An 18,235-nucleotide genomic window follows, 5' to 3' on the forward strand; every position below is an offset into this window, starting at 1 on the left:
TTGAAATTTAAAAAAAAAAAAAAAAAGGTACAATTAATAAAGACTAGAAAAAAGCAGGAATAAATAAAATAAAATAAATAATAAAAATGTAAAAAGAAAAAATTAGAATTAATAAACACTTGAAAATCGCAGGATTAAAAAAATAAAATAAAAAATAAAGAAACACATAAAAAAAGTAAAGAAGTGCAATTAATAAAGACTAGAAAATAGCAGGATTAAAAAAATAAAATAAATAAAATAAAACAAAAATAAATAAATGAAGTACATTAAAAAAAAAAAGTACAATTAATAAAGACTAAAAAGTAGCAGGGACAAATGTAACAAAGACTATATTGCAAAAGCATCAAGTAATTATAAGATTCAAAATAAAAATTAAAAATTAATTAAAAAAAAAAGTACAATTAATAAAGACTAGAAAATACTAGGAATAAAAAAATAAAATAGAATAAAATGACTCAAAAACTAAAAACACTGGAGAGTAGCAGAAATGTATATATATATGTAATGTGTGTGTGTGTGTGTGTGTATGTAACTTAAAGACGCACAGAAGGAGCGGAAGCGTGTGCCTCACCGCTTTTATTTTGAAGGTCACCGGATGCTCTTGCACACACTGTGTTGTGTGTCTCATTCAGTCAGACCTGTTTGATCCAGCAGGTCAGGACGAAGAGACGCTGACTCAAAGCTCAACTATGTAAGTTTGACACTTTAATAACTTTAAACTCACAAACAACAAATGTTCTGTGAACGACAGCAGTATGAAGCTTCTTCCGGCGTTGCCAAACTGCGTTCAAAAATATATTTTTAAATAATAATTGTTGTTTTACCGCAGCGGCGTCGTACTAAATCTTAATTAGAGATGTTGTTCTGGGCCGTTAGGGGCCAGACTTCTTTTCGGCTTGAATCAAATGCATCAAACGGCTTTTGTTTTAATAAATTCAACGTTTACAGCTGGTTCAGGTGTTAATGCAAGTCAGCTGTGAGCGGGAGGGGATTGAGTTTAATTTGACCAAAACTGATTCATGCTTCCTGGTAAGTGACTTAAACCACCCAAAGAAATGTAAATTAAGAAAAGAAAAAAATCTAATGTATAATATATTGACAGTTCCCAAGAAAATAAACTTTGCTCAATGCAATGTGCCAGATCTCATCTTAAAAACGCTAATTTTTCCTTAATGATGGATCCACATGGGAAAGTGTTGATCCAATGCAGAGTTGTGTCAACTCCTCTTAACAACACAGTGGTTGCCTTTAATTCGGCTGATAAAGCAACAACAATTTAAAAGAAATTCATCTGACATTTCATATTTATTATATTGTCTTCTGTCCTCCCTTCTTCTCCACCAGCAGTCAACACATCAACTTTGACTTCTAGTCAACATCCCATAGTTTCCAATGACACCAGATGTGTCAGGGTGAATTATGCAACCAGCACAGTTGGTCACAGGCTTTTGCTGAGTGCTTGGCAACAAGTAGGGAAAACAATGGAGATGTAAACTAGTATGCAAACTGTTGCAGATGTTCCTCACCCAGTGCCTTGTGGGATTTCTCCTATTTCCTGGCCTCATTATTCTTTTAACGTCTGATAGGAGGGAACAGAGAAAAGGAATGAAAAACACATTGCACTCTGCAGTCTTATTGATTTATTGGAACATTGATCTGTAGTTTCAGATCAATGTCAGTCACACAACAGACTCTTGGACTGATGGGTTCATCTTTTGTGTAACCAACATGTGTTACATGTTATAGATCCTGCGTGAAACATGTTGTACATGTCAAGGTTCACTCCACCATGTGTGACACAACACTGTTGACTTATTAACTGCAGACAGTGAACTGCAAAGACAACAGCATGAGGTGAAGAGTGCTCCTAAGGGGCTTCGCAATCTGTTCAAATGTAATCAATTGTTATATTAGTGTTCATTATTATTATTTGGCACACTATTTTCCCAGGTCAAGAAAGTGCATGAGCTCCCCTGTTCACCTAAACTAACCTTACCAGGTGACACATGCATCTGACTATTTCAATTGTTTTTCCTTGCCTGCATCAAGGTGGACTATTACTGAGCTCTGTCTTTAACATTTCCTCGTATACGGCATCAGAAAAAGGAGCTACATGGGAAATATTTCACAGTCTGTTGTGGGTTAGATATGTTTCAGATGCGCACATTCACATGTGTGCAGACATGTATAGCTGAATTTTATTAATATGTGATGCCATTGCTTTTATTATGGCCTCTGGTCTGGTGGTGGGGGCCTGATCTTGTTGGAGTATAACGTTTGTCTGTGTTTTCTTTTGTAGACTGCTCTGAGTTTGAGAAAAAAAATCAAGCTGATGGATCAAAACAGTTATGTTTTAAATGACAATTTCTACACTTTAATTTGAAGGCCAAACCGTCTACTTTCCTGTTTTGTTAATTTCACGAAACCTTCAGGTTCAGACTGACGGTGACTGTCGCAGGATGACTTACTCAGTCATGAAAAACTTGACATCTGCTCAGCAGTCAGCCAGACTGATCACTGACACACTCTAAGAGAAATGAATTGATCTAATATTTTGAATTCTTGTAGTCTATTATTTTTCTTTTGAAACAGAACCTTGCTACAAAGAGTGATCTCAGAAAAACATAGTTCAAGTATCAAAAGCAAACTTTCATGCTAAAAAACTGCTTTTCACATTAAAAAGAAACAAAAGATCAGTCTTTTCTCTGTATTTTCTACACAAAACCTTTAACCTGAGCCTGACTTGAATATTTACAGCTATGACAGATAATGACAAGAGACATAAGATAAATTTAGTTTTTTTTAATTGATATAATTTTTGTGATCGAATTGTAAAAACATGAAACCAATTAGCTTTTGTTGCATGGCTTGAAGAAAACAGGCGAACCGGAGCACCCGGAGAAAACCTGTACTACCTAGGTAGACAACACACAAACTCACAAAGGCTCAGAACCGGGAATCGAACCCTCACCTGTGAGATCGTGCTGCTGACTACCAAGGTGGTCCTGAGAGCTCAAGTCCTGTCTCACATGTGTCCAAAAGGTAACCTGGGGGTAACCTGGATGGGAGGCAGGACATGAGCTCTCTATTGCATTCATGTTGGAGGAAAAAGGCCTCACGCCAATTTTTTCCTCCAACATGAATCCTGTCAGATGTCAACTAAATGGAAGTGACCCTGGTTGAAGTGAAGGGCTTAGAGATCGCTTGGCCCAGACTGGAAAAGAACCTGCAGATGGCACTTCGTTGCTTCGGTGGCTTCATCAGATGGTGTGTAAAGGTGCCGGCTATGCAATTGATTTCTTGTTCTCCTTGGTTCATTCTCAGCAGAACAAGCTCAGCACAGCCCCAGGATTTACACAAGTCCTTAAAAACTGCCTTGTCGAGGCCTTTAAAAGTTTCTGGGGAGATATAAAAATCTGCTCCCTCAACCTCAACCCACATTTTACTGATAAGGCGGTCAGTGTAGACACAGAGGTCTTCACATCTGACGTCGACCTTAGCTTTTTTAAAGACTCTTGTGACAAACTTTTCAACAAGTACCCGGACAGAGAGTTTGTTTTTCTCTGTCTCTGAATCCTGGCCTGGTGTTAAATGGAGCACCGGTTCAGCACCTGTCTCAGTGGCATTTAAAGCCTTCATGACATTGTCACAATGGATGCCAGTCTGATACGTCATCCACCACTTCAGCAGTACCTGGAAACGCCACACTGCCCTGGAAGTAAACCACCTGATGTTGGCCATTGTATTTCTAAATGGTCCAAGCTCAGTCTGTGGAATCATCCCCTCGATGGTGTAATCAGAAAGGAGACTCCTCAGTGCCTCTGTAAAGACTAGGTCTCTACCTTCTGCAATATGTCGCAGTTTTTCTAACTGCAAGGCTTCATCTCCAGCTGGCTGTTTCTCACCACCCTCTGGTCGGAGCAGTTCAGACACAGTGTCAGCAAAGGATTGCAGTGATTCTTTGCTGATCACTTTCCTGTTGGGCAAGAATATTTTCTTAAGATTTCTTGCGGCCCGATGTATTAACTGTTTGGCATACTGTTTAGCCAACAGAGTCGTTATTTTGGGTCTTAGGCTTTTATCTGCCCCAACTGCTGCACCAGCAAACTCGCTGATGTCACTCACGACACTATCACTCTCCTGGTAGGTGTCACGTAGCAACACATCACGCTCAGCGTCAGAGGCATCATCCAGTAAAGTATCTAGGACATCTCCCAGCTCCTTAGACACAATTTTCTGGACTTGAGATTTTTTACTCTCCGAGCTGTCCTCTGATTTCCTTGAGTCAGTCAGGCTTCTTACCTGTACAGATAATGCATTGTCCTCTGATTTCCTTGAATCAGTCAGGCTTCTTACCTGTACAGATAATGCATTGTCCTCTGATTTCCTTGAATCAGTCAGGCTTCTTACCTGTACAGATAATGCATTGTCCTCTGATTTCCTTGAATCAGTCAGGCTTCTTACCTGTACAGATAATGAGCTGCTCTCATCATGATCACCATCATCCTCTTTGTCCACAATCTCTAGATCTCCAGGTGAAGATTTTTGAGACAGGCAAAGAAATGATTTCATTCGGCAGAGGAATGACTGTATCATGGATCGAGCGTGCTTAACCATGTCATTAAGTCTGCAAGAGGGAGTCATGCGAGACATAAACTGACTCTCTGCATCTCGGCTCGCCGTGATGGCGGAGTTGACGCTTTTAGACACCTCCTCAGACATGATTTTAGTCAAGCTCTGTGAGCTGACGTCAGGGTCTGTAATGTCTACGCCCAGAACTTGAGCAAAAGCCTCTGGGACTGCGTTGCCCATTGTGGACGCAACATGCTCCTTAGTTATCGGTCTATAAGCTGTCACATTGGCAACAAAGGAGTCTGTCAGATATACCACCATATCTATCAGCAGCTCCGCCAACATAATTATTGTGGCATTATCTGGTGTTTGATCCTTAGTCATTTGAAGCTGTGGTCCTGACAGCCGCTGGAAAAATCTGTCCACTAAAGGACGAAGTTGGTCCATTCCAAACTGGGACGCCTCTGCTCTCTGTGATGCTGCCATTTTATCTAAAACGACGATGAGTAGGATTGTGCGGTCCAGTAATGTGTCCTCAACACGTCACAGTAATGCGATGCGCGTCTTACAGAGGTGAGACCTGGGCTTGTACTTACTAAGTGGCAGGAATTGTAACGTGATGTCACAAAGGCATATTTCAGAAAGACATTCTAAAAGGTGATGACATCACCTAGCAACCTGTCTGCTTAACTCCTCCCCCTAAACAAATGACTGCAGCTTAGCAACCGTTGCTAAGCACCGGCAGCACACTGTGTGACATTAAAAACAGGTGGAGATTCACACCAGTTGGCTCCTGCTGATCAAATATCCCAGAGAATGTCATTCTGCTGCAACAGCTGACTAAAAATGAGGAGCCTGTTTTTGTCTTCTGTTCTGACAGTGAAACATGTTCAAAAAATGCTCACTGTAATAATTAACTGTACAAGTGGTTCTGGCTTTTGGATGACAACAACAGCCCACCAGCAGCATACAAGTTACATAGCTAACACGCTAGCTTGGCACAACGGCAGCCTAGGCCGCATCGCGAGCGGCATAAAATAAAACTGATAGTGCTAATTTCTGGCTTGGTTTATTGAAATACAGCAGTACGTGTATTTACAAAGTATGTAGGTAGAGTGAGTGACTCTAGACCTCATTCCAATATCCCTCCTCGATTCCTCTATCCTCTGTCACTTGACCTGGAAATGGATCGAGACGCGGCATCTTGTAGGACATCTCAGTTGGTTAAATGCACTCGGAGGAGTTGAGGAGAGAGGAGGCTTTCAGAGGAGAGGGAAGTGAGGATGCACAAGTGCAGCCTTTAGTGGAAGTCTTTTACCGACCGACACACCCCCTGATTGGATATCGGTTATTGATTTATATCGGTTGGATATCGGTTATTGATAGCGTGTTAGCTATGTAACTTGTATGGACGGCTGATTGGACTGATCTGATACATCCCGACAGTAGTGGATCCTGATATGGGCCAAGGGGGCAGGAGCAGCAAGTGCTGGAATTTGTCATTTAGGTGACAACGCCTAGTGTGCTCACCTGTGTGTGTGTGTGTGTGTGTGTGTGTACTCAACGAGCAGTGGGTGCTGCCGTGGGCCCCTTCCNCAACGCCTAGTGTGCTCACCTGTGTGTGTGTGTGTGTGTGTGTGTGTGTGTGTGTACTCAACGAGCAGTGGGTGCTGCCGTGGGCCCCTTCCCTATTCCAAAGCACTCACAGGCGGCCCAGTCCTCACGCAGCAGTCCCTCCCAGCTGCAGTCAGAGCAGAGACGTTAAACCCCTCCGCGTCCAGACTGCAAATGAATCATGCATGCAGGAAGCCGCCGCTGGCTGATTGATGTAAATGTAAAATTTTCTTTGTCAAAAATAAATCACTGAAAGAAAGTTAATTTGTAGTTGTAAACATATTCAGGGTGTTTTTCACTCACTTTGTGTCTCTCCCACGACGTTATTACTCTCTCCTACAGCGTCCATTACAAGTACATGCACATGGTCAATTATGCAAATTAGGTGATGACATCATTTAGCGACTACTAGCGATTTTTCGGACAGCCAATAGCTCCTTTTCTTACTGAGGAGTTGGCAACAGTGGGGATTTTGATCCAGGAGCATGTTCTACTTAGCAAAATCACATTGTGCGTAATGTTAGCTAGCTCAGTAGGGCTACGTGAGCTAGCAAAGAAAGTAGTTCCTATATTATACTGCTCACAACAAGGTCTGTGGATTATCTTGAGTAAACAGGTCATGATTTCTGAAGGACAGAAATTGCTGTTGGGTTTTTCAAATGTTTTTGGCACTTTGAGCACCACAAGCTAAATGCCATCTAGCTCCATTGTACTGGAGAGAAGGTTGACATCTCTACAGCTGATAGCTCCAACAATTTGCAATTCACACCAAAACAACCTCGACTGATGAGTAGCACTACAGGTATGAGAAAATGTCTGTATTTTCATTTAAAACGTCATTTAAGCAAACTGGACAAAAGGCATTGAGAATGTGATCAATCAATTTTTCATGCCGTGGCAGATGCATCTGCATGCCAACGCTCCTCGGAGACAGATCACCCAGATCTGCTCCCGCCTGATGCAGGTGAGACAGTAGGGGAGACCAGGGACGATTGAAACACTTTCAGTACCCACAATTATCTGGATATGTGTGTAATAGCCCTCGGATTTTGAAACCAAGTTCTTTATAACCTTTTTATTTTTATTTCTATTTTTTACACAAGAATGACAAAGAGGAGCAGTGCGGAGAGGGACAGGAAATCCATTGGGCTAATTTGGAGCCTCCATCAAAATGATGCAAAAAATTAGGCTGTACAGAACACACCATACATACTTTTATATAATTAGATTGCACATTTATAGTTTGTGATATTTGGGAATGTGTGTGAGTACAGAGGTCAAGCAAGCTATTTATGTAATAAGTTAATGAACAGTCAGAATTATGTTTTAGTTTTTTGTTCTGTTAGCACTGACTTTGTTCTTGGCTCTTCTCTTTGTTACCTCCGCCAAGGAGGTTATGTTTTCGCCGGCGTTGGTCTGTTTGTTTGTTTGTCTGTTTGTTTTTCTGCAAAATAACTCAAAAAGTTATGAACGGATTTTTATGAAATTTTCAGGAAAGGTGGATAATGGGACAAGGAACAGATGATAAAATGTTGGTGGTGATCGGTTGAAGCAAAGTGGACAAAATAATAAAGTCTATGGTCTGACAGCCTCAGCAGCACTCATCAAAATCCGTTCATAACTTTTTGAGTTATTTTGTAGACAAACAAACAAACAAACAGACCAACACCGGCGAAAACATAACCTCCTTGGCAGAGGTAATAAATGGACTGTTTATGTGTGCTGTCTGTCAGGTTGGGTAAGAGATCGTTGTTGGCGGCTCTGCTCGCTCTGGCTGTCGGAGTTTACCTGCTGCCTTCTCCCATTGACCCCAAACCACATGTGTAAGTACACGCAGGCAAACATAGACACACATAAAAACATCAGTGTGTAGCGTATATTCACCTGAAAAAAGAATCATTATGTTTTTGTTACCTCATAATGAGCTGGGGGGGCCATTCATGTTTCCGTCTCTATGCTTTGGCCACTGTAGTTTTCTTACCTGGAGAAGTTTCACTCGGTTGCAGTCCTCAACTTCACCACTAGATGCCACTAAATCTGTCACACTAGACCTTTAACTGCTCTAGAGATGATAATCAATATTAAAAAGCCTTAAAACAATTGTAAAAGAAGCTAACATAAAGTTAACCAAAGGTGATTGGTTGAACATAAGTGGCTCTACTCCGAGCTCCCTCCAAATGTCCGACCTCCTCACCCTATCTCTAAGGCTGAGCCCAGACACCTCACAAAGGAAACTCATTTCAGCCGCTTGTATCTGCGACCTCATTCTTTTGGTCACTACCCAGAGCTCATGACCATAGGTGAGGGTTGGGACGTAGATGGAGTCAAACATTTACTGAAATATAAATTCAATATTTAATTTTATATAAGCACAGGGGTAAAAAATAAAACAAAACATAACACTGTGTCATTTTACTGCAGTTGTCTGGAACTATTTAATCCGCATCTGTCCTCCAGACTGAAGGGGCCTCCCCCGGCTCTTGAGGGGCCGCTTGCGGTCAACACCCGGCTGCAGAAGGGCCACAGGCTGTTTACTGGGAAACTACACGGACCAGAATCCTTCACTGCTGATGAGGAGGGTGAGCATGCTGGATTTAATCTTTGTAGGCAAACTAGTTTTTAACTCTCAGAGATTATCATCACCTGGGTGGGTTTTGACCTCTGGCCTTTGCCACAAAATAAAACACGACCTTTGCTTGTGTACTTTAGGAAGTATTTTGACCCTTGTGGCCCCCTGTACTTTATATCTCATGTGACATGTTGAATTTATCTGCTTGAATGGCTGCTTTTAAGACACATTTGCTTTTCAGTATTGCTTTGTAGTTTTCTTTTACAAAACTTCTATAGAGACAGAGCGCAACGCGTCATAATCTGAAAGCCACGCCTCCAAAGGGGAAACGAGGCCTGTTTTCTCCTCCGCTTCCTCGCTCGTTCGCTGTCATTCTGCCTCTGCAGCCGCGCCTTCAAGTCTCCACAACTGAATTGCTAGCTAGCTAGCTAAAATTATTAGCTATAGCTAGCTAATAATTAGCTAATAATAAGATGGCAAAGGATTATTTTAGCACGCTGTGCCTACCAGAGAGGCAACGGTATATTGATAAGCTTAATATTGCTGGTCTACCTCAGTGTCCCTTCTCCTTACCTTGCTCGTCTTGGAAAAAACATGATGTGGAGATTCTTTTTTAAGAAGATGAGCATTTCGACATGCTCAGCCGTCAGCCTGCTCCTACTACCGCCACACGTTGTTGTTTTGAGACATGCCTCTACATGCTGGTAGACTGATAGAAGTGCTAGAGCGGACTGCGGGTCAGGATCCCACAATTTCTCCCCTGTTGAAGCCTCACGTTTTATTGCCTGTATCCACTTTTGTCTTCTACAAGGTTCCGTTTTTCTGCTCGGCAGCTGATGAAAGCTAAGCTCTGGGTTTTTATTGGCCGTGCAGCTAACCACACAGCAACTTTTCAGTATTTGGACTTAGGGAAAACTCAACAGGCTGGAAAAGGAGGTGGAAAGTGTGAAGGGAAAGCAGTCCTCATTTCCCCTTTGGGGGCATGGCTTTCAGATTATGACGCGTTGCGCTCTGTCTCGATTCACCTTATTTTTCACGGAGTGGGGCTCTTTTCACTCTGACTCATCAGTCTGTGTTGTTGTCTCAGGTAACGTGTACACAGGCACAGTGGACGGGAAGCTGTGGAGGATCGGCCCTGATGACAGTCTCACCCTCGTCACACAGATGGGACAGAATTTACCTGAATGTGGTTTGTGTTTTATTTCTGTTTCTTGTTTTCTTTGTTTTCCAGGGACGACTGCGTCCTTCCTCTCTTCCTCACTCATTTATTTAACCTATTAAAAAAACACTTGTGTGTGTTGTGTGAGCGCAGGCAGCAGTACAGACTACGAGCCCGTGTGCGGCCGTCCTCACGGGGTCCGTCTGGATCGTCACGGTCAGCTGATAGTCGCTGACTCGTACTTTGGGCTGCACAGCGTCAACCCCAAAACTGGAGAGAAGACTCTGCTGCTGGCTAATTCACAAGGTGTTGTGTATGTGCTGGCGTGCGTGATAAATAAAGCCCTCTTGATGATGAAATTCTGTGTCTATGACCCCTCTTTCATTTGTTCCTCAGGTGCTGATGGCGTTCACTTTGCCTTCCTGAACGGGCTGGAGATTTCCTCCCAAACTGGGATCATTTATTTCACTGACTCCTCCAGTCGCTGGGGACGCAGACACGTCAAACTGGAGGTGAGATGAGGGGGAAAGATGGATCAGTTTAGAGTCAGTTAGCCTTAAAGAGATCTTCCAAACACCTCTGTTTAGATTTTAAATCTAAAAGCACCATGACACGTCTAAAAGGGATGAGAAGAGGTTGAAGAAGTGATGTAGGCAGCAGGGTGTGTCTTCGAGCTAATAGATAACCAGCAAAAGAAATCTGATGCAAGCAGGGTCTTACAATTTTGTTTTCCAAGCGTTGCTCAGCAACTGCAGCCCTCCAAATAACACGAGGACATTCGCTTGTGCTTTTTAATGGGTCATTCATGGGCTGGCCACAAAACAGAGAACACTAAGAGTCCATTCAGTTCAGGGAAGTGCTGAGTGCTCCTGATGAGGCTCAAGGAGAGGCAGTGTGTACATGCACTTCAACAAAATCTGACTTCCTGTATCAAGACAAACCTGAACAACACAGGTAAATAATAATAATGATAATAATAATCTTTATTTATATAGCACCTTTCAAAACACAGTCACAAAGTGCTTTACAAATCCAAATAAAAGAAAAAGCAATAAAATTAGAATACACAAAAGAAATCGATGAAAGGCAGTTTTAAACAAGCAGCCCTGATCTCCTCAGGCAGGTCACTCTAAGCCGAGGAGCTCTGACTGCAAAGGCTCTGTCACCTTTGTGAATTAATCTAGATCGCAGAACAACAAGAAAAGGTTCATCTGAGGATCATCAGGGTGCGAGGAGGAACATGTAGTCAACAAGTAGTCAATAAAATTTTAAAATCAATTCTAAAAGCAACAGGTAACCAGCGTAGGGAAGCTAGGATTGGTGTGATGTGGTCATGTTTTCTAGTCCGAGTCAAGACTCTGGCAGCAGAGGGAGCAAGGACTTGCAATAATCTAATCGACTGATTGTGATTGCGTGAATAACAGTTCCCAGATGTTTGTTGTAAAGGAAGGATCTGATTCTGGAGATATTTCTGAGATGGTGGAAGCTGAATTGAACTACTAAATTTACATGTTTGTCTTAACTGATCAAAAATGACACCAAGGTTTCTGCAGTGTGAAGTTATCAAGTGGGACAGAGAACCAAGACTGTGATATTTGAACGTTTGCACTAGCTTGTCCTGTGATTAATATCTCTGTCTTGTCAGCAGTAAGCTGCAGGAAGTTTTGTGACATCCACTTGTGAATGTCCTTAAGGCAGTGTAGCAGGCTAGTCATGTTTTGATAGTTGTATGTTGGATCACAGCTCAAATAGATCGGAGTATTATCTGCGTATAAGATGGCCAAGAGGGAGCATGTAAACTGAAAAGAGAATCGGACCTAGCACTAACCCCTGAGGCACCCCACAGTGGACATCTGTTGCACCAGACCTGGCGTCTGCAATGCCCACAGAAAAACTACTGTCTGTTAGGTATGATCTGAACCATCGTAGAGCCGTGCCATTTATGCTGACCCAGGTAGTTAGGTAGTACCTAAATCAGGTAGTGATTTTGCTCACTCCACTGCACTTTAAGTGCCCTAAACTAAACTAAACTATTGTAAGGAATTAAAATTAGTCACATTTTGTCATCTAAATTTATCCAAATTCAAATAAACTAAATAAAAAAGACAAATTAAGCTAAAAGCTAAACCAAACCAGAAGTCAGACTTAACTTTGAACTAAGCTATGATAAACTAAGATAAAAATATTAATTAAACTAAAAGATAAACAAAAGTATGCTAAGGTAAACTAAACAAAGTCAAGATAAACTAAAAACAGAAACAGAAGCTATGATGGCAATGATGTGATGTGTTTAAGCTGCTGAGCTAAATCAAACTAAAAAGATAAACTCAACAAATCTAAATTAAACAAAGCTAAAATAAACAAACTAAAAATTACACACTGAACTTGACCAAACTAGAAGTCAAACTAAACTCTGACAAATTAAAAAGTTAAACTAACAAAGGCCAGACTAAAAATGTAAAGTCAGCTAAAAGTTGAACTATGTTAAGGTAAATTAAACTAAAAAGAAAATCCAAACTAAACTAAATGAAGCTAAGATAAACTAAACATATACACTGAGCTGAAAACTAAACAAAGCTATGCTAAGCTAAATTAAACAAGAAAGCTAATCAGAAGTAAACCTGAACTGATTGTTGTTTCAGGTGATCGAGCTGAACACCCTCGGTCGTCTTCTCTCCTTCGATCCAGAGAAGGGAAGTGTGAAGGTCCTGCTGGACTCTCTGTACATGCCCAACGGCATCGTGCTGTCGCCTGACGAACACTTCCTGTTGCTGGCTGAGACTAGCATCGGACGCATAATAAGGTACGCACAGTCTTGTTTTTATCATTTGTCGGGTCTACCAGTTTTTTGGTCACTTTTGAGGACCACCCAGGTGATCAAACAAGCCTCTGCAGTTATACCTCCAAAACACTGGTCGGCGGAAGGGTTTCTGTGAAATGTTATAAAGATTAGTTGATTAAAAACACACTTTAAACACTCATTAAACACACATTAAACACACATTAAACATGGCTTAATAGAGATAATTTCAAACACAAGTACACAAATCAGCTTCACTGTAACTCGCAGCATTCACAGACACATTTTCTCCACAAATACAACATGCTAATGTTTTTAGCACAAGCCTATGGCATTTTACATTGTATAAATTAGCCTAGCGACGAGCGGAGATTTCCTCTGCTCATATGAAGCCAGGATAAATCACACACAAGACTTAAAATGCTTTTTTTTGTGGAGGCTTTTTTTGTCTTCACAATTTATTGTTTCTTATCTGTGAAATTAAAGTAAATAAAAGTTCTGTTTCCACTGAGGGAAATGGTTTCAGCTTACAGAAATTTGCGTCGACGCAGAGTCGATTTGAAGCAGAAGTATATATCTTGCTTAAGAGTGACTGATAAAGACAAATATCACTCCAAACAAAGAACTGAAACAAATTTAATTCCAAACCAGTTTTTTGGCAACTTGTGGGGACACTCCCTGTTTGCATCACTCATGTGGTAAACTTTTCACACACACACTATAAAGATAAACATCAGCTGCTCAGTCGTCTCTCGGTCTACTCTCAGATATTGGCTGAAGGGCCCGAAGGCTGGCACCAAGGAGATCGTCATGGACAACATGATCGGTTACCCCGACAACATCCGCCTTAGCGACCATGGAACATTCCTGGTCGGCATAACGACGACACGGTTTCGGAAGTTCATGCCTCCATTCCTGGACTTGATCGCCCCGTACCCAGCTGTCAAACGCTTCCTGGCAAAGGTCAGTGTGTTTTTACAGTTAATATATAATGGTCTTTAATAATCAATATGATCTTAGGAGGAATCAAGGGATTAGTATTGAAGAAAAGAGGAGCACACACACCTTGAGACCATGTAATTAGCTGCTAAAGGTGGACATTAGTAAAAACTGACTAAATAATTATCGATCCAGATGATGATTATGATGATGTTGATGACGCAGATGATGAGTACTCCGATGATGACGACGATGATGACAGCGACCTCTCAATGGCTGTAAACATGGGAAGCATTGACAGTACCGCAAGTAAAATATCTGAAGTCCAGAGCATACTTTCAAAGGAGATGGGCAGCACCATCGACGTTTTTCTAGGTGACGCCTGTGATTCTGAGCTTGATGTGCTACTCAGTGACTCTAGCCTCAGCTCTGACAGTATTGCAAATGAAATCAGTGAGTTGACTGGTTCTGCGGTCTGTGCAAATGAAAGCCCAGAACCTGAAGAGGAGTGCACTGAGAGCTTTCAATTGAAGAGCAAAATATGGACATGTCTGGTCAAACAGTACATGAAACAGGCAATTCATCGCACTGCAAGACAACTGCGTAAAAGTTTCTCCTCTGACTCTGATGGTGTAAGCAGGGAATCACTGCAGGCCTTTGCTGATAATGTTGACAGACTGCTTTGGCCACAGGGTGGTGAGAAGCAGCAAGTTGGAAAGCACCTTTCTGAATTGACAAGATTACAGAATATTTCTGTATAAACAGTTTTTCAGGCGCCAACAAAGCCTGCCAATGCAAGTCCACATTTTAGTTTTGGTGATACACAGTGGAAGGAGAGACCTGTCTCCTAATTAACCAGACTATTCTTGGCAGTTTTGGGAGAAACTTTAAACTCTTTTCAATCATGTAACGTTAAGCAGTCCCATTAAAAAAATCTTTTCAGAGTCAAAACATTGACGGGTCGAACCCCACAGATCCTGATACTCTAAATACACTTTGAGGCTGTGCAGTTTTTGGAAGAGCAGTTTTAACCAAGACAACTTTCCCATGATCCATTTGGAACACTGTGTGATTCACAATTATCTTGTCTGTCAGTCAGGAGAGAATAACAGGCTTTGTTCCAGGCTGCACTGAGGCAAGACAGTGTGAAATCTGGCAGGACGGGGGCAGGACCACTCTTTAGTAACACACACACACACACACACACACACACACTTGGAAGGAAACAAACGTGAACTTGCAGTGAACTTTGGGAAATGTCAGTTGAGGTCACACTGATGTAAAAACTGTTTTTCAGCTCAGTTCAACTAAAACAAACCTTTTATTTAAAATGTGTTTGATGTGCATGTGTCACCAGACTAGTGAGTGGATTTAAGGATCCCACTAAAATGATGTATTTTGGGTAAAATTAAAAGAACCATATCAGTGTTTACGTGCTTATTCAGTTGCAGTGGTGTGTGCCCAGGATCGTTTACTGAAGTAAAATCAGTTCAATCAGGAGAAACTCATTCTGAGAGGAAAAAATATTTATTTACATGTGCAGATTTGTTTCATATACTTCATCTTGTCTCACATATTTTGGTTGACTTCACATACTGTATCTTGTCTCATATATATTTAATTTGTTTCATATACTTTATTTTCTGTTATATATTTGATTTGTTTCATATACTTTATCTTCTCATTTGATTTGTTTCATATACTTTCTCTCCTCTCATATTTATTTGATTTGTTTCATATACTTAATCTTCTCTCATATTTATTTGATTTGTTTCATATACTTTCTCTTCTGTCATATATTATATTTGTTTCATAGACTTTCTCTCTTCTCATATATTTGATTTGTTTCATATACTTTCTCTCCTCTCGAATATATTTAATTTGTTTCAAATACTTTCTCTCCTCTCAAATATACTTCATTTGTTTCATATACTTTATCTCCTCATATATTTCATTTGTTTCATATACTTTCTCTCCTCGAATATATTTCATTTGGTTCATAGACTTTCTCTCCTCTGGAATATATTTAATTTGTTTCATATATTTTAAAACTCTCATATATTTAATTTGTTTCATATACTTTATCTCCTCTCATATATTTAATTTGTTTCATATACTTTCTCTTCTCATATATATTTGGTTTGTTTCATATACTTTATCTCCTCTCATATATTTAATTTGTTTCATATACTTTCTCTCCTCTGGAATATATTTAATTTGTTTCAAATACTTTCTCTCCTCTCATATATTTAATTTGTTTCATATACTTTCTCTCCTCTGGAATATATTTAATTTGTTTCATATATTTTAAAACTCTCATATATTTAATTTGTTTCATATACTTGATGAATTAAGACAAACCATAGATATATGACACCGAACATGTTAATGTCTTCAGGTGATTCCTCTGAGCTGGTACAACGTCCTGCTGCCACGCTACGCTCTGATCCTGGAGCTGGGATTGGATGGCGAGATTGTGGGAACGCTGCATGACCCTGAAGGGCGCCTAACATGGGCCATCAGCGACGTCTTCCAGCACCGAGGGAGGACCTACCTGGGCAGCACTGACCTGCCATTTCTACCTGTCCTTGAGGGATGGGAGAGCTGATGATCGACTGAACACAGGAAACTAAATGTAGGCTTATTCATTTTTATTTTTGGACAGTTTAAACGTCTGAGGACACTTGTGCCGCTTCTGGATTTTACATTTTTGAAGTTTTTAGTCGGTGTCCACCTCTGGAGCGACGTGTGAATGTTGCATAGATGAAACCACTTTTGTGGTTTCAGGTCGGTCTTTATAGCTGATCCACTAATGACCTGTGAGGTGAATGGAGCAACTGTGGTCGTCTAAAGACACTTTCAGAAAGGTTAAACTTCATGTGGGAACTTGCGTCTGCTCAAACCAAATGAGGAAATTAACCAAGTGATGTTTGTCGGATAGAAACTGACAACTTTTTTAGCATTAAAGACATAAAGAGCTCCAGAAACGATGAGCTCAAACCACATCATCTACCCAAAATACTGTACAACCTACTGTATCATTGCACTTGATGTCTGCAGACAAGCAGCAGCAGCAGAAGAAACACTGAATCCATCAACTTTCCCTTCAACTGGAATTAAACTGGAATAAAACTTCAACAGACACTTTAACTTTGCATTTTTCACCTACTTTCTAGAGTCTATTAATAATTCTGTTCTGTAAGAGACATGGAAGCTTAAACTGACTCTGAGTGATTTGTCTCTGTCAGTTTGGACTAATTAAATCTCCTCCTGCGGCCTAGACCGTCGAAATCGACAAACTTTCTCTTGGAGGAATTTTAAATTAACCTTGGAAATTTCAGACTGTGGGAATATGTATTTGTACGTGTACTATTAATACCAAACTATAAAGTTAGGTTTTAAATTAATTTTTTTCTATAAAAATGACATTTCAGTGAGATCCCTGAGTCTTGATTGTGTTGCAAACGGAGCTGAGATGATTGATTTGTTGGTCCCAGCGTCGCAGTGAGGATTTTCTGCTTTTCTCTGTTTTATGAAATTATAAACTAAATCTCTCTGGAAAAAAACAAGACATTTGAAGAGCTCTCCTTGGACACTGACGGGTATTTTAAAACAATTTTCTGACATTTAATAGACTAAATGATCTATTAGTTAATTTAGAAAACAATAAAAGTTTTTGTGTCAGAACTTAATCTTTGTATTTAATTTGGCTTTCCATGGGAGATGTTTTGCTAATTCCTCATGTAGACAGCAAGACTATGTACGACAACAGGTACGTACTAAACTACTGCATGTTAAATAAAAACAGGCCTTTTCTCTCAAAAGGTAATTGTAGTGGATAAGATGTAAAGGTAAGGACATAAATAAAGCTTTGAGTTTTACACGTTATTTCTTACGTTTTTTTTTTAAATTTATTTATTTTTTTAAAGATTATTTTTTGGGCTTTTGCCTTTAATGAACAGGACAGAGTGAAATGGGGTGAGAGAGAGAGAGCGGGGGAGGTGACATGCAGCAAATGGTTGCAAGCCGGAGTCGAACCTGCAACTGCTGCAGCAAGGCCGGCACTATCCACTACCCTACCGACGCCCCTCTTACGTTATCTTTAGAGAAAATATTTTAATGCAACAAAAAGAAAAATCAAGTTTCAAATTTTTCACAAGTAAAGGATTAAACACGACGAGCTGCCCATTAACAGCCAATGGGGAGACGTGAACCATCTGACGTGCAGCGGAGCCTCCACGAAGGCTGTTAAAAAGTGATAATGGAGCATTATCCTGCTTATACCATAGTCACTTACCAAAGAAATAAAAAGTAAGAATATTCAGGAATAAAATGTCTTGAATCGACATTTCAAAAGTCGTTAAAATACTTAGACGTGCATCAGTATTTTATGTATTGTTTATTTTTCTTGAGTTGCTAAAATCTCTTAATAACTGCTAATGTATTTAGCAGTCTGTTACGTTACCCTCAAAGTCACGTTTTATGTTACAGAAATCATTCGGGCAAAATTGTCCTTAACTTCCTGTAATTGAAGTCTGTTCATGTCTTATTTTCTCCTTCAGTTTTGGGCATAATTTGTCTT

At 40.3% G+C, this 18,235-nt stretch overlaps 1 protein-coding gene across 1 annotated transcript; it reads left to right on the forward strand.

Moving 5' to 3' along the window:
- Positions 1-582: 582 nt before the first annotated feature.
- On the forward strand, positions 583-17,538 carry zgc:194209 (uncharacterized protein LOC570908 homolog). The gene is made up of 9 exons (XM_050036364.1): positions 583-691; positions 7,920-8,009; positions 8,644-8,765; positions 9,843-9,944; positions 10,068-10,220; positions 10,311-10,426; positions 12,557-12,717; positions 13,482-13,677; positions 16,052-17,538. Coding segments are annotated over exons 1-9 (1,152 nt in total). The 5' UTR covers positions 583-689; the 3' UTR covers positions 16,262-17,538.
- Positions 17,539-18,235: the final 697 nt, after the last annotated feature.

The sequence above is a fragment of the Epinephelus moara genome, chromosome 23 (genome assembly GCF_006386435.1).
Source record: "Epinephelus moara isolate mb chromosome 23, YSFRI_EMoa_1.0, whole genome shotgun sequence".
In the NCBI taxonomy this organism is placed as follows: domain Eukaryota; kingdom Metazoa; phylum Chordata; class Actinopteri; order Perciformes; family Serranidae; genus Epinephelus; species Epinephelus moara.

Excerpts from the sequence above, each read along its gene's own strand:
- zgc:194209 (XM_050036364.1), top strand. Across the intron at positions 8,766-9,842 it reads CTTCACTGCTGATGAGGAGG|GTAACGTGTACACAGGCACA; the intron begins GTGAGCATGCTG and ends TTGTTGTCTCAG. Across the intron at positions 13,678-16,051 it reads TCAAACGCTTCCTGGCAAAG|GTGATTCCTCTGAGCTGGTA; the intron begins GTCAGTGTGTTT and ends TAATGTCTTCAG.